The sequence below is a fragment of the Apteryx mantelli genome, chromosome 2 (assembly GCF_036417845.1).
Source record: "Apteryx mantelli isolate bAptMan1 chromosome 2, bAptMan1.hap1, whole genome shotgun sequence".
NCBI classification, from domain to species: Eukaryota; Metazoa; Chordata; class Aves; order Apterygiformes; family Apterygidae; genus Apteryx; species Apteryx mantelli.
The window spans coordinates 54,002,825-54,019,869 of NC_089979.1; the positions used below are offsets into that span (position 1 = coordinate 54,002,825).

The following is a 17,045-nucleotide window of genomic DNA, read 5'->3' on the forward strand; positions in this document are numbered from 1 at the left end:
GTGAATTCCCCTGTGTCCCTAAACTGTTTTCCTCTTTAAATATTTTTAAATATAAACTTGGACTATGTGCTGTTCAAGTGACAAGTTCTTGCTCCTCTTAGTTCTAAATATTGCACAGGACTTACTTGGGGATTCTCTAGCTATATGCATCCACACCCCCCACATATGTTTCATGGGAAGAGAAATGGAAAAAAAAAAAGAAGAATTTCAAACACAAGCAAAGAATTAGTGACACTGTCATCTGCTGTATGTTGGAAGGCGACTCTGTATGTAACAAGGATAACAAAATATATGAAAACAAGCAAAACTGATGTGAAAAGTGGTCACATACAGGGAGTTTTGAGAACATAGGAGTTCTGAGGAAAAAAAACATTATTTTATCTTAAAAAACCAACAGATCTCTCTGCATTTCAACTCTGACAGGCCCCAGGGTCTAACAAACCACAAAGAAAACACTTCAGGGCTGTGACTATCAAATGCCCTTAAATGTGAAGACACCTGGTTGGCAGGCAGGGACCGAGCTAGGGAACAGAAGATGGGGAACTTGTTCATTGCACCAGGAACAAGTGGCAGGAACAATAGCAGAAATTACAGGGCCACCGCCTGACATTTGTGTTGCAGATGTTAGCTGTGCACTGTGCATGTGAAGCAATCCTGCCATAGAGCTGTCACAATCCATTTCCAAGCCAGGATGGACCAGCATTTTAGCCTATTCATGTTGACGGGAGCTACATTTAAATAATGCCAAGCATGACAAAAGCCAGGAAATTCAAAGTTAAAGCTACTGCTCAGGTCTTAAGCTCAGCTATTAAGGAGAAAACAGCCAATTGGGCAAGCTATGGAGCAGGCAGATTTCTACAGTCCTTGCTTTGAGTCATATTTGCTTATAAGAGTGATGTCATTGAAATTAATAGGGCTGTCTACATGAGTAAATGCTATTCATTGGGAGTAAATTGGTTTCCATGTGTTCTCTGACTTACTCTGCTTTTATTAGCACAGTTCACTTTTTTCCCCTAACTATATTCTTCTGGACAATTTGCTTGTGGATTTTTCTTTTTTCTTTGCTAGCCTTTGAATATTGGCAAGGAGTCCATCCCAGAGTTGGCTTTCCATGGAGAACCAGGACGGAGATGTCCCTTTTTCTCCCTTCTGGGGAGAAAAGAAAATTGGTGCAAGAAAAAGCCTAGTTGGGTGTAAGGCCAAAGGCATGGAGCCAGGGGGATTCCAGCAGACCTTGGACAAGCGTCAGGTGGGTGACGGTCCCCTGTCAGGCTGTGTTGGCACGCAGAGAGGCGAGGAGCCTTGCACCTCGCAGAAGGGCAGGGGCTACGACAGCCCCACTCTCACCTTGGTGAAGTCCTGAAGAAGCTCAGCAAATGATTTTATTTGCTCATGCCCAAGACTGAATGCATAGATCTCTTTTTCTTTAGCCACACACAACTATTACAAAAAGAATATTTTCCCTAATTTTCTTTTCTTCTTTCTAGCCTTCACTCTTTAAGTTTTCCTTCAAAAAAATCAAAACAGAACAGCTGGAAGTAGGCAAGCATTGCATGATTCAATAGAATTGGCTGAATTTGCAGAGACTGTAGTCTGTAGTCTTAACTAGCTAGGTTATTGCAGATCTGAGGTCAACCTTTGTTCGCAGACTAGCCCAAAGGATGCAATCTCATTATAATGACGCGTCTTGTCAGAGCCTTGGTTTTCCATTTGATTTTTTACCTTATTGGCTTGACTTGTCTCACCACTAAACCCACATTACACTTTACTTGTGGTGAATCAGGCCCACTGTTTGCTTTTGATGGTTATCTCAACACCGAAGTCACGTTACGGCACTGCATGGAAGAGAAATGTTTCTTAAGGTGAACAGAATGAAGCCTTCCAGTTCTTTCAGAAAGGTTAACGCCACCCGTGAGTTAAAAATAACAACAAAAATCCAAGAGAAGCCAGACCAAGGCCGTGGCAATGTTTATGCTTCTGTGCCCACCGCTGCTGTAAGAAAAGAGGTCACGTGCTGTTTGCTAGCAGCACCGTGCGGGCAGGCAGACCTGTTGCTGCAAATTCTTCATAAAACTAGTTACTTAAGGGGCCTGAGCCAAAATTCACCATAGTCAGCGATGAGGCTCTGATATATGAAATTTGGCATGGGAGGGGTAGGAGGAGAGAGCAGAGGGGAAAGAGCAAAACAAGAAAAGGTAAACATTTGATTTCACTTGAGGCCTGATCCAAAGCTTCAACCACTTCTTACAACACTTTTAGCCTTAGACCCTTAACATCCTTCTTTCATCAGAGCGCTAGAGTTTGCAGCCAATGTCACCACAACAGTCAAATACATGGAAATCATATCAAGTATCCTGGCTTAAAGTGTGAATGGTATTCATCTGCCTGTTACACACACTATGGTTTTATCAGAAAACGATTTTGGATAAAACCCGAATATACGATACAATAAATAATTCATGACGGAAGGAGAGCCATATTTCTCTCTATATTGGCATTTCATCGTGCAGCCACTGAACCACAGCTTGTTTTTATACACAGCAGCAGACTACGTTCCCAGCTCGAAACATTCAGCCCCATCTGGTAGATTCATTCCCGGTTAGATAATACCAAACGTATCTCTGTAACATACCAGCTACTGTCAAATAGCAGCGAGCCGTCTCCCCAAGACAGCTGTTTCGCACAAGGGCCGCATTGTCTGCAGGAAGCTTGTATCATTTTACTTGGAGCGCCGGGGAACAAGCCCGCCGTCAGCTGCCACGGCATCGAGAGAACCTTGCTCGCCACAGATTTTCATTATTTTGTTATCCGGCCAAACACAGCGTGGACGTCCGGTTGAAACAAAGGATGCGTTCCCTGCTCTGCTTATATTTCACGAGTGGCAACCGAACCACACAAACCTCTTTGCTCCTTTTCTCCTTCTCTTCAAAGTTTACAGGGGTATGAAAAAGACATAATTCGCCTCTGGGTTTGTAAGAGGCAAGTTTTGGTTTTCGGCCCCGGCTGCAGGCCGTTCCTTGGCACCAGGTCGAGCTGGGCAGCGCTGTCCCGCAGTGGAAAGCCGCACGCGGCTGCCACGGGAAGCAGCTGGCATGTGCCACAGCACCCGCTGATGTCACACCGAAATCAACGCCGCACCGGTGACCATGCAGCATGGGCCACCCCTTTCCTCTTCCCGCTCCCACCAGGCACAAGAAGTGCCAGTCAGTAGCATGAAGAGGAGGACACGTGCCATGAGCTGCGTAAGGAGGCATTGGTAATAGCCAACTTAACTACTCCTTTATCTCCCCCACAATTGACTTTTCCCACTGATTGCTAAAAAAAAGACCCCTTTAAACTATCATATAGCAAGGACACCAAGCACCGTGAGAAGATTCTGTCCACACATAGATACACCCCTTCTCTATGCATCAGCCTTGTAAAATTCACTTCATGTTCTTTTCCTAAGGTGAGTAACTACTTCGATGGACAAATACAATATCCATAGGGTTTTCCATTAGTATTTGTCATTACAGCAAAGAGAAGGCAAATAGGTTTTGTGGCTTGGACTTTACACATTTGATATTTTCTATTTTGTATGTGCTAACACACCTTTTCCAATATAAAGTCTCTTAGTTTATGGGGTTTATTACTTGCATCCTGACAAAAGTACCTTTGTATTCTGGTACATGCCCAAAGAAAAGAGATTTTGATTAATTAATTAATTAATGATGTACATTAAAAATGAGATTCAAATATGTTAAAATTTGGGGAATCTGGATCTGCTTTGAAGGTTAATCCTTCAGTATTTTTCTCCCAGAAGAAATAGGTAGTCATGTTTATGGTTAAGGTTATCTCATACCTTCCATTAGAAGTCAATTTTCAGCTGCCTACAATACTGTCCAGCTATTTCAATCAAACTTTCCTATGGTTATTTCTTACACTGGGTTGAATGGAAAGTTTCAGCAGAAACAGTTTAGCCATTTCTAAGAATTAAAAAATATATATATTTTTGTCAGTGTTAATTCCTTTCTATTCATAAATCAAAACCTTCACATCTTAAAAGAGTTCAGCACTTTGATTTTTGAGAAGAAGAATTAGAAATTTGGTAAAAGCAATCCTGGAGCTGAAGTAGCAGTTCTGCTACTGCTTTGGTAGGAGGTAAGGAAAGTAAGTGGTTGGAAAAGTGTTTATTTGCTATATCCAGCAAGATACACTTAGGTGTGCCTGAATTATAAAATATTGAGATCTCTGTATGCATATGCTCATTAGCATTTTCTAGAGGCTTGGTGCTAGAGCCTGAAAAAGCTTCCTTGTCAAGGAGCACACTCCTAAACTCACAGGTTTTCCTATGTCCAAAAGTTGACAGCTAATGTAGTACCACTCCTTTGGACAGAGAGAACAAGTGCTGGACTGGGAGCTACGTGTACAGCTTTTCTTCACTAGCTAGTGTGAATAAATAATATGTGAGCTACCCAACCCTTCTTACAGGGTTTACTAGACAGGAAAGTGTTATTCCCACTACTTTACAGGTGAGGTAATACTTCTGGCAGAGGTGACAACAGAGTATAGATGAATATATATGTACGACAGAATACAGAGAGCTTGTTTTACAAGCAGGATCAAAGAGGAATGACAACTGCAAGGGAGATGAGGGAAGACTGGAGAGGGGAAGAAAGAGAGAATTAATTTGGAAGCAAAACTGAAAGCTGTTTCAGTTGGGAGAAGTATCTGAAGAATCTGATGCCCATAACCGTCCCCAAAAGACAGCTAAAATGTGATTTTAATGAAAATCACTAAAATCTGTTAAATTATATTCTAAGGTTATGAGAATTAATTTCAAACAGAAGAGTTAAGAAACATTACAAGATCTCTAAGCTCGATCTCCTAGTTCAATTGTTCATTGAACTATGCCAGTGTACACTGAGCTGATTCCCAGAAAGCGAATACCACTTGACTTTCAGAAGTGTTGAGCACTCGCATTTCCCATCAAATTTAATAAGGAGTATTATAAACATACATGCAGTCCTTTTGAGAATCATGACTATACTTTGATTACTAGCTAAATTATAAAGGGCATGCTATGGAATCCACATAAGTCAACTTGACCTATATTAAATACTTTTTCCTAATTGCAATATTATTGTAGCCGGTTACTTACTGTCCTCAGGTAAGTTGTTTTCCCGCTCTTCTCTCTCCATCTGTTGGCACCAGCCCTCCATACGATCTCTCTCTGCCTGAAGAAGCTTCAGAAACCAGTGCCCATCCCGTGGACACACTGACCTTTGAACAGCTTCCAGAGGATCTTCAGTGATAGAGTCAATCCAGGGGTCCGGAGGAGGTAAAATGGATGGATCAAAATCTGTATCAAAGTCATCATCCACTGCACATGCATGGTAATGATTTCCTGACCCTTGTATGCTAACAGTAGAGGTGCTTGCATCTCGGGAATATTGTCTTGATATTTGTCCAGAACACGTATCATCCTCTTGCGGGTCAATTATTTCAAAGTTCTCATGGAAATCCAGGTCTGCTTGCACGGCTGTTGTTACACTATTAGATCGTGTAAACCTGCGAAAGCTTGGAGAACACAGACATAAAATCTTTAGAGAGGTTTCATAGGTGACCTGGGATAAGTTAGTAATGCAGTAAGAGAGGATCTATTCTGCCACTTCTCTTAAGACTGGCAGTCACTGCTCTCAGTGCTACGCTGTACTTTTTCTTGAAATGATTGGCATAAAGTTATTTTCTCATTGGAAACCAAGAAATAAACACCTCTCTCTTTTCCATGCAACCCCACTGTTTTATTGAGGCAAGTGCCCTGATGGTTGTGTGGTTTAACAAAATTGGAAGCTAGTCCAAGACACAGCTAATTGTGTTAGTAGCTCAGGATCTGAGGTTACCAATCAAAGAAAACTTAAAGGGGTCTGATTTTAAGAAATGATTGCGCTTCCAGCTTTTAAAACTCACATGCCTTTGAAGTTGCACACCCAAAAACACAAGTCACATTTAAAAATCATGCAGTCTTTGCCTCCCTCTCAACAGAGATTGATGAGAAACTATTACCAATGAATCCACTATCTACATTATATTATATGGTGCCTTTTCTAAAGAAGATAAGTATTTTAACCCAGCAAACGATTTTATATTGCTTCTTCAAAATTACTCTTCATACTCATGTACCTGCTAGTTTACTTCTTCGGAAAATACCTCTGCCAACCCTCACAATTTTAGTGCCATTCCCAGTGCTGTTTGAGAGACTTGTTTTTCACATTCAACCCTCAGCCTCACAATGGTCTTCTCCTTTCCAGACAAGCTAGCATCTTCTATTACTATCTATGCTACCCTCATCATGCTGGCTGCTAAGCTGTAGATACCTTCCTTCCATGCATTGGTTGCACATGTTGGAGCCCCTGAGGGCAGAGAGCAAACCTTTAGTCACCCTGGGAGAGGCAGACAGAAGGAGGGAGAATGCAAAAAAGCCAAGGAGGGCAAAGGCATGAGCACAGGAAGGAGAAGAATTTGGTGTTCTGGTTTGGGTGGTTTTTCTTTAAATAAACAGCACCTCAAATTCTGCAGTCAAAGCAGTCTGAGGGAAAGAGGCAGGAGGAAGATTAATGGCTGTTGATGTGGGGCTCTGAAAACAGCAGAGCAAAGAAAAACAGGAGGTGGGAAGGGTTCTCCAATCAAAAAACAGAAAGAGCAATTCCTCTGCAGAAGAAAGCCCACAGTACCTTCTCAGCCAAACAAATAACTGGAAAACTTTAATAATAGAGTGTGTGCGTATATATTTTTCTAATGGCCTAGAATACAAAGATTTTAATGTAACAGCTGCTGCTTGCAGTTCTTTTGAAACAGGTGGTTGTTAAGTGATGTACAAGTCACAGTTATGCCATTGTAGTTTTGTACGATATGCACCAGCAGACTGAAAAATAGAGAGCAAGCAGAACTCTTCGGCTCGGTAGTATTTATCCTTTGACAAGCAGAGCAAAGCGTTTTGCTATGGACTGATACAGCAGAAAAAGTTCAGAAGGGAGGACGAGGATAATTGGAGATGTGGTATGGCTTCCATAGGAAGAAAGACAGTTCTTGGTTTAGAAAACAGATGGCTGAGGAGGGATATGAGAGACCCATGAAATCCCAACTAGGTGATGTTTCACCATTTCTCAGAGTACAAGAACTGGGGGGAGGAAGGCAGCTAGTTTCAAGGCTTAAAGGTTTAAATCTAGCAAAAGGAAGTATTTTTCCACACAATGTGTAATTAAATTGTCACAGGATACCGGGAAAACCAAAGGTAAAAATAGGTTCAAAGAGAACCTGAACACATTCACAGGAGACAGGTCCAGGAAGAGCTACTAAACTGATGTCATATCTGGCTTCCGAAGTCCCTGAACAACAGACTGCTAAACTGGGAAGATCTACTGGGAGAAGTATCACTTTATACACACCCTATTCCTTTATATGTTTCCTAAGTATCTGCTACCGGCCCCTGGCAGAGAAAAGCTGTTAGACTGGTATTGTTGGTTAGAAAGAGCTAAGCTTTAGGCTGATCTTGCAATGAAAATCTTTTGGGCCAGTCTATGCTAGTTTTCTTAACATTGCCTTAATTTGGCCACCAACCTGACAGACCCCTTATCTGCGCTGAAGTGCATGCATATACACACAAACGTGTGCCCACCCAGGCACATGCTCACAGAGGATTTCATTTTACTCATTGGCCAGGGGTCACAGAAAGCCAAGGCATCAGTCCCTGGTGTACTCTTCTGCCCCTTCCAAGGTGCTGGAGAAAAGCAAATCCCTTCATCAGCCTCATTCTTCTCCATGCCTTTAACTCCACATCACACCCTTCTTCTGCTCTCGTGTGTCCTAGCCGCTGATACACGTCTGTTTTAGATGACCACCTGTATTTCAGTTAACACCCTGGCTTTTCAGTGTACACCAAATCCCAAATGTGGAAACATCAAGGTCTACTTACCAAGGTGATGTATTGCTGGAGGCACTATGTTTCAAAACTTTTAGGAGTATACTCTTGCTGGTTTCAATATGAGCTAGTACCACCAAAACCAGACTGTGCTCGGCAAATAAAATGAATGACCTACTTTTTTTTTGCCTTTGTTTTATCTATATAATAATATGCTACAGGCTTGTTTGACAGATTTTTGGCAGTGGACTGTGTAACCTATCTGTCTTCAGAAGAAAAACAACTTAGCAGTAGAATATAGCATCAGTTTAAAAAAAAAAATACTCCTAAAGAAATATATGTGGAATGAAATGGAAATGTAGGAAGGCACCCACTATCTGCCTGCCTCCAGCACACCTATATAAATTGCCTAATAGATGGTAATTTTAGTCTCTGACATAGCTTCCTCACCCACTTCCAGGATGTTTCACTCTTACAAAATACCATTTGTGTCCCACACGTGTCTTTTTTGTTTTGCTCCCAGTTAAAACTCCACACCACAGGAGAGCTGCTGAAGCTAATGCCTAAGTTTTCACTATTTCCACACATTCAAAACCCTCACAGGTCTACCTAAAAAAAAAAGTTTTCATAAATTGCTGGCTATTATGGTAAATAGGTAAAAAACAGACTTGCCTCTTCCTCTGCTTTCAGGCTTGGCTCTTTTGTATTCAGTTGTGCCCTGAAGGCACAAGGTGTAATAATTGCAACTTCAGAGAACTACAGCAGATATCTGGCCTAAGGTGCAGAAAGCCATGAAACTTCAGACTGGATAAACCAGTATGGAGAACAGCAGTATGATGTGTGTTTTGAACAGCAACAACAGGGTCACTTGTTAGCATTCAGCTCTCTGCTTCTTAATGTAATGCTTTTGAAAAACATGTTTACGTTTCTACTCAGAGAACTTCTTTCTTTCTTTCTTTAAAAAAAGAGAAATAGGTTCCAAACCAATTTAAGCATGGCAAGTCTCAGTGGCATTTATATTAAATTCAGCCTGCCTCATTTTATCGACCGTCTCTGCTATTTCTTGTTGTGGGTTTGTCCGGTAAGGTTGCAGCGCTGTCAGCAGAACAAAACAAATTGCAGAAGGAGTTAGCAGATACAACATTATTGACATGCAAGTCTTCTAATGGCGGGATCTTCAGTCATACATCTTCAAGGACTTGTGACAAGCAAAAGTATAGACTATCCATACTATCAAGCTACAGAATCTTATGTTTTTTACTCTGTCCCTCCCCCTCTCCCATTCACACAATCTTTTTTCATCACTAAAGAGTCTTAACAGGGAAACTCTAATCCTCTATTGTTGTTTCATGTTACCAAAATCCTTTAGAATTTCTCAGAATTTCTCAGTGGAATGTCTTCCACTGTGCAGAATATACACAGCCAGAAAACGCTGCAGACAAAAACCAAGTTAATATCAGTCCCAGCTCAGAGGGTATATCTTAGCTAAAATACAGATTTGAAGGCTCTGTCCTTAAAGCCTGGAGAGTTAGGAAGTTTAAAATAGAGTGTATGACTAGCCAGCTATATAGGTATGACTCTAAAACCTGAGTGTTGTCAGAAAAAAAAGTGACCAAAACCAAAAACCTAAATGAAAAAAGCCAAAGAAGAGGACTTCCTTTTTCTTGATGAGACAGAAGAGTATTTTTATTTTTTATATTCCTCTGCCACCACTTCAAACCGTTTCACTTTATAGTCTTTTTTGACTGTGTTCTTGCTTTTTCATCACCGAAATAGAAAAATAAAACAGGTATCATTCCTCAGTGTGAAAGGGCCCAGCCTGAAAAGGCTTTAACTACAAATGCGCTGTGTTAGACAAAGGAGCTCCACAACAGGAGGTGGGGGCACCTTCCCTGGCCCAACAGAAGCCAAAGGAGAGGTAGGAGGAGCATGCATACACACGCACATGGTCTTAGTTTTCTATGGGAGCATTCTTAGTTCACAAACTACCATCATTTCAGCTTTCATAAATCCTCTTAATGTCAAACTGACGATAATTACCAGTTGACAGTTAGAATACGGAGCAATGGGCAAGATACTTTTTGGGGTGGGGATGTAATGGGAGGAGATCTCGGGGCACACAAGGTGCAGTGCAACAGAGACAAAGAGCAATCATGGTTCTGTGGGACTGAGAGCTTAAAGGATCTGCCCTTTAATCAGTAAGGATGTGTGCTAATTGGCCTGGCACAATAAATGACTTGTTCTTTTCTGGTTCAGTAGAACTGGTTGACTTCCAACAATTCAATTATCTTTTGTAAGTGAGGAAGGGAAGGTGGTCCCTTGAGGTCAAGATGGAGTCACAGGTGGAGAGAAATGATAAACAGAGAAATGGAAGTGCTCTGAGATAGCACTGATCAGGGTCATAAGAAATATACTTTAAACATTTCCCCTGGAAGGGGTGGGTCATGTGAGGAAAGGGGAGGAAGATTTTATTTGGGCTTTTTTTAGTACCATGAGGAAGATCAGGTGAGAGAGAAGAGAGTAATAGCACCAGGATTATTAGGTTACTGTTGACAGGAATAGATAAAACTGCTCTTTTTCACAAGAAGGACTGGACAGAAGTACTCTATAAATACTAGAAAATGCACAGCTGTGCTTAGGGAATGGGTACAAAAAGGAGAATTGAGAGCAGGCAGCATAAAGAGCTGGGGAGAAGATGAGCAGCAGTGATGGGTCCAGCTGTAATATGGTCAGGTAGCGATAGGTACATTTTTCCCTTGAGCAGTGCAAGAGGAGGAGGAGGAGAATTCAGACTCATTTGTCTTGGCAGGAAGCCCAGGTTATAGACTGAAGGGCTAATGAAAGGTCTGAGGCTAGATGGAAGATGGAAGAGATAGAGCTGTGCTCCGAGGATGCTCTGGTTTTGAGCCACTTAGATCAAGACACGGAGGCAAAATCTTTTGCTTACTTGGTCCAAGCAGAGAAGCAGAAATATTTAAAAGGACATGAGGAGGTAAGGCTCTTGAGTGTGAGGACGACAGCCATATGAGGTGAGGGAAAGGGGGAGGAAAGGACAGCAAGCTAAGAAGAGTGAAACAAATGTTGTATGGAAGGCTTTTGGTGCATTAGGCAGACAGCTTTGTTGATTTTTAACAGCACATTTAGTAGCTTAAACTGGCACAGAAAAATGATTAATTTACTGTATTTATCTTCTTTGCTGTGTCATTCTTCTCTTATTTTATATTTATTCAATATTTCTGAATGATGAAAGTTTTTTTTTTTTTTTAACATTCTTTTCTCAAAGATTCAACTCAAAAGGGCTCCTCTGAGGTTCTGCAGATGTTATGGTGTAGGGAGAGGGAAGAATGCACCGTATTTACAATTCTATTCCTGTAACAGATAATCAATACATTGTGCTCTGCTGTGTAGAAAAAAAGAAAGAATATGAGTGCCAAATTGTGCTGATAAGCCCTTTGTGTCCTGAGTGCACTCATTTTCTGAGGATTAGGGGCTGTCCTTCATCAGTCAGTTCACTTCTGAAAGTGCATGATATATTGCTACTTGCCAGTCTGCTCAAAAACAGCAGCAACCTCAACTTTATCAGCAAGGAATCCCCCAAACACAGCTGTCATTGGGTAATGCAGAAATAATGTGCTTTCGCAAGGCAGACCAAGACAGGCAAATCTTACCTTGTTTTCTGGAACAATTAAAACAGCCATAGAAAGAGGACTTTGGAAGTAAGGTATTTACAAACAGCCATTTCTTTCTTTCTTTGTTTTTTTCCCTGTTTTTTGGGGGGAGGGTGGGGGCTGGGCTTTGGGGGTATTTCTTTCCTTTGTGCTTAGGCAGAAGGTAAATGGTCCTTCAGCATCTATTCTAATGCGCTCATTTATCTAGTGCTAGAAGAGTTGTGGGTAAATGGGGCTAAGGTCTAACACATAAAGAAACGTCTGCCAGAAAGAGATGTTTTAGCAGGTTAATGAGGAACTTGGTAACAGCCTAACAAGGTCATTGCAGCTTGCATATATTTTTGCTGAAATCCCTTTAACCTTTTAAAACCATAGGAAAATGCTGGCTTACAAAGAGAATTTGCTGAATTTAAAGTAGTGTGGATAACATGTTATTTTTCATTATTTTTAGCAGATGTGTAAAAAACAAGTGTAAAAATGTATTTCTGCTCTACTTGATACTACTGTCGGCAGGCCAGAGGAGGGCAGAGGGCCCTAATATTATTGTCAGCCCTGATTTGCTGCGCTCAGGTTTTCTCTGCAGAGGCTGTGAGGGGGGACTCTCCTCTCACTGAAAAGCAAGGCTGCCCCGTGATTTTCCTGGCGCTACGGCACAAGTTAGTTAGGAGCAAAATGTCTCCAAAAGTTACATTGCGCCCAAAGGGCTCAGGAAAAAGGCACAAAGACTTCAGTCAGTGCTCGCAACCGCAGCAGGCATGGAAAGGCGGCAGCAGGCAGATCCGCCTGTGGGCAGGGGAGGGGAGGGAAGGGGAGAATCCTGCTTTTTTCAGCCACTCACTGAGTCCGGTTTGGGGCAGGAATTAGGCTTTGCAGATGCGGTCAAGCCCTCAGCAAGTTTATTTGTCTGTAGAGTGCCATGCACATTTACGCTGCCCTGCAAAATAGCTGCCTTCTGGCAATTGGTCCTCAAAAAGAAATATAACTCTTGCCGACAACAACTGTTCTAGTTTTTTCATTTTTTACTGGAGAACAGTTGTTTTCTAATTAGGGCTACACTGCAGATCTGAAAGAGAACTGAGTTTTGCAGACTTGCTTTTTAAATCTTGGCACTTTTTACAAGGGAACAGTTGTGATGCAGAGATGTCTGAGCGAGCTCACTGAGCAAGAGCAAGCAGCTTGGCTCTACCTCTGCACTCTTCCAGGTGCCTGAAATTATTCTCCTGAAAAGCAAGGTAAACTTCCACATCGAGCTCTGCGGCTGCAGCCATCCTGAGCCTGACACTGCAGCTGCATCATTTGCTGCTCTGTAGATAGATTTTCTGTGAAAAGCAGCTTATTGGAAGTGTATTGACCTTTAAAATACATGGCATTTTTCATTCAGTTCTCCCACCAGGCCTGAAAAAGCAGCTCTGAGAAATAGGAGCTACAGCATTTGTAAGGCTCTGCTGTTCAGCTGGGTGATCTAACAACAGTTCACCCAGGAAACAGGTTATTTTGTGATGTGTGCAGGATCTAGGACTCTTAAAGATAGTTGTGACATAATTATTTACCTCAGAAAAACAATATTAACTTTTACTCACCACTTCTCCTCCTCTACTTGAACTCCTATGGACTGGAACTTACTGGTTGCTTTATTTTCACCTGATTTGGTAGATTCTTCAGCACCATCAACCTTAAAAAAATAACCAGCTAATTAGAATGTACTTTAGAATATAACCAGATAATTAGAATCATTCTGTATGGGTATCACCCCATTATTTAGAATTTCTATGTATGTTAACTACAAAGTATCGGCGCATATGGCTTGTACCGTAACTACCACCTTGATACAGTTGTATAGTTTATTTGTTGTGTGCCTATTTCTGATGTAATTATGGAATATTCATCATTCTTGTTATTCTTAAAGCAGTTTCATTAAGACAACGTTAGGCCTACGAAATGCAGATGGAGTTTATCCAGTGCTTTATGGAGGCTGGATGTGCAGATTTGCCAGAGCCTTTGAAAAGCCATAACGCCGCCTGCTGTGCTGCACCATTTGTTTGATTTTACCCGTTAGTTTGCATGTGCATGCGTATGTGAAGTGATGTCAAAATTATGTGTTTATTTAGCTTAAGTGTTAGTGTCCTAGATCAGAGCATTCGACAGATAGGATTTAAAGAAAGCCGACACAGCTCTTGGCTGGCATTATCTTGAAGTTAAAATTTAGTCACAGATGTGCCTTTGACTGAGCAAAACCACAACATTCTGGGTCCAATCAGTGTAGCTGTTAATTCCCAATGCTACATATGGGATTGTTAATCTTAAAAAAAAAAAAGAAATTGTCAGCATGCAGCAATTTTGGACCACAGTATTGTTACAAAGTGACCTGTGAATTCACTCTGACCTCAGGTGTGCACAAGCTCCAGCTGCAGCTAGCAACTAGCACAGCAAACACTCTGGGTGCCATTAGTAAATAAGCTTGCTGTTGGCAGAGCCCAGTGCAGGAAAAGTGATTTCAAAGAACAGGGAGCGGAAGGGAGTTAGAGAGCTATTCAGTGAAGTACCCTTACCTGGTACTGGGGTATTTTGGGAGATAATTACACCCTAAACCCATCAGTTATTCAAGTCCAGTTAGGGGGAACTCCCGTAACTGGCAGAGAGAAGTAACCTTTTTGATGGAAGTGTTTTTTTGTTAAACAGATTACAGCAAAGGCATACAGCATCCTAACAGTGTCAGAGGGGTCAGAGGACACACGCAGAGGTTCATCACAAGTGCACGTTAGGTGTATTTATTAGAGAAAGATGCAAACCAAGAACATGCCTCTGGCTAATGTGGCTTGCGTTGCTCTACAGAGATGGGCCAAATTATAAGTATGGCATCCACCTGGGTTCAGTCTAAGCCTCAACTAGTTATAGTCAGTGGAGGCAGACTGACTTCATACTACCAGTCTGAAGGCTGAGAAACTACCTACCTATTTTAGGGCTGCTGTTCCAAGATAAGTCATTTTGGCAGCCAGAGCAAGCTCATGGTATTTCCACTCCCACACTAGCCCTTCAGCTGTTCCAGCACGACTGCTTGTGCAACCATGCTGCAAACTGGACTGCAGGGCAGACCAGGAAAATAGTTTTGCTTCTTCGTGAAGCCCGGTCAGTTTTAAAAATCTGGTTCACAGGTACAGCTGCGAGGGTGGCACAGTGTGGGGCAGCAGTCCTACGAGCCCATAGCACCACTGACGGTTCCTCCACTTCACACAACCACACCCTTGGACACCTCCACTGGTTGGTACACAGTTCCTATCCTGGCAGCCCTTCGCATACTATGCCCAATTTGGAATATGGATCCTGACTATGCTGATCATCTGTACATTTCAAAATTTTAGAGGGACATTTTCAAAGGCTTGCACAATGTTTTGGGCTTTGTTTTCCTCAGATCTCAGAAGCCAAGTCCGCTATAATGCCCCAAAGCAGCAGTTCTGACTTGCAGCAGCACTACCTTAAGAAGAGACAGCTGGGAGACGGTCTTTTAAGAACAGCGGTTCACATTACCGTTGTTCATTCTGGCTGCCGCAAACGGGGGAGTAATTTCTTTCTACCTGTTACTTTGCAGGATCTTTGTCTGCAAAGGAGTCTTGGTCACTTTGTTCAGTGAAATGAAGGATCACAACAATCAAATGGCACCTCAGCCTTGGCCTGGTATGGGAATAAGTAAGAGAAGAGCTTTCTTGTATCTTCATCCCACCTGGGTCTTGTTCCCATGTGTAACACTCAACATCCACCCTTCTTTCAGAATTTATTTAAAAGAAATTGCCGGGGAGCAGAAAAAGGGTATAGCAGAGGCAGTAAACTGCATGCACAGGCTATGGTAATTATTGCCCTTCCCCGAAGAAGTACGAGATTACTAAAGTCACAATTTCTCCAGGAGCTGCCTCCTGGGATGGCATACTTCTGCACACCACCTCTCATCAGGCTGATGTAGAGATTTCAGAGTAAATTCTTAGGCTTTACTAATCAGATAAGCCTGTACAGGCACATGGGAGGCTGTAAACACAACCTGCATCTGCAAGAAAAAAATCCTGTCTTTTCGTGAAGGCTGATAAGCTGCAGATCACTAGCCTATTTGCTTGGGATTCAGCTCCCATCAAAACCTGTGTTGATTCTCAGCTGATTGCAAGTTCACATACTTTGTTGCAGAACCAAATCCTGCAGGTAGATAGCCGCACTCCTATACACATTCTTTTAGAGGGGGTATGGGAAAGATTAAGTAAGATAACAGATTAAATTGGTCTACTTTATTTGCTCTTCTCCTTTCTGTAAACAGGAGTGAACCTTGGCTGGGTTACTTTTCTTGTTTCACTCCACCAGAGGTAACAAAGTGTAATTTTCTTTAACAAGGCCAAATCAGAAGGAACCTATCCCCGGCTCTTGAGGCCGAGAGGAACAATGCTGCCTCATTCAAGTGGCTACCAGTCATTAGGAAATGCATGAATAAGCAGTGACAATTAATTCAGTGAGACTGGACGAAAATATTTTTTGGGTGATAGTGTAATGTAAATCACTGTTTTACACATTCTCTTTCAATGATTTAATTCATGCTTTTCTGACCCCTGCTGTGTTATGATTCATAGATTAGTACTCATGTGTGTAATTTAACAAAGCTGAATAATAAGCAGCAAGGAGACTTAAACAAATCCTTGTTTCTGACATATTTATGATAAATTAGTAAAACATCATCAGTACCATGCAGAATGATTAGGCTACTGCAGCTTCTACATAGGCACCTGTCAGGAAAAGTAGAAAAATACAGGGAACATTGTATAACTAAGCAGTGAAACAAATGTAGAAATCCAAAGCAATGGCAAATTACAATCAATTTACAATGTACAAATTACATTACAATCCAAATCCTATACTGTACCTGTATTCCAATAGATAAACATCTGTTTTTCTTGAAGTGGTCCTTCTTTCTATCTTCTACAGCAACTGTGGCAATGGTGGTGGTGGTGGTGACAGTGGCAGTATTGTTTCCTACATGTTGACTTGCTGGGCCATGGATCTGTGCATTGGCAGCTTCAATAGCAGCTGTTAGTGCCTTCATACTGTCCAAGCTCTCTGTGGAGTTGCTAAGCCCTGACTGACTGATGATATCTCCCCTCTGCCCATGCCCATCCATATATGCATCCTGGGCAGACTCTGTGCTGCTCTGGGCCGTGATGGAAATAAATGGCTTGGTGGTAGTTCTTGGTGGAACTGGAGGTGGTGTCTTCTTATAGGTGGTGATGCAGGATGACACTGGAAAAAACATATGAGAGTTCTTGATTTATTGATGTGGCAGAGAAAATGAAGGCAAAAATGATCCCAGAACATCACTGAGCAGGGGCAGGGCCCTGTTGGCCAAAGAGCCCCCAGCAGCTCCAGTATCAGCGCTAGGTCTCTGTCCCGCTCATCAGGGTCCTCTGTGCCTCCTGCTGTGACTGACAGAATTGCCAGTGTAGGGAAAG

General features: G+C 42.0%; 1 protein-coding gene across 2 annotated transcripts in view; it reads right to left on the bottom strand.

Moving 5' to 3' along the window:
- The window catches only part of DLGAP1 (DLG associated protein 1), a 146,514-nt gene that overhangs the window by 10,740 nt on the left and 118,729 nt on the right, over positions 1–17,045 (bottom strand). Inside the window, exons 6-8 of one of the 2 annotated variants that reach the window (XM_013942782.2) lie at positions 16,463–16,836; positions 13,149–13,240; positions 5,141–5,559 (exon numbers count right to left, since the gene is read on the bottom strand). In XM_013942782.2, coding sequence (XP_013798236.2) covers positions 5,141–5,559; positions 13,149–13,240; positions 16,463–16,836 — 885 coding nt within the window. The remainder of the gene's footprint in view (positions 1–5,140; positions 5,560–13,148; positions 13,241–16,462; positions 16,837–17,045) is intronic. The other variant, XM_067290682.1, reaches the window with a different exon arrangement.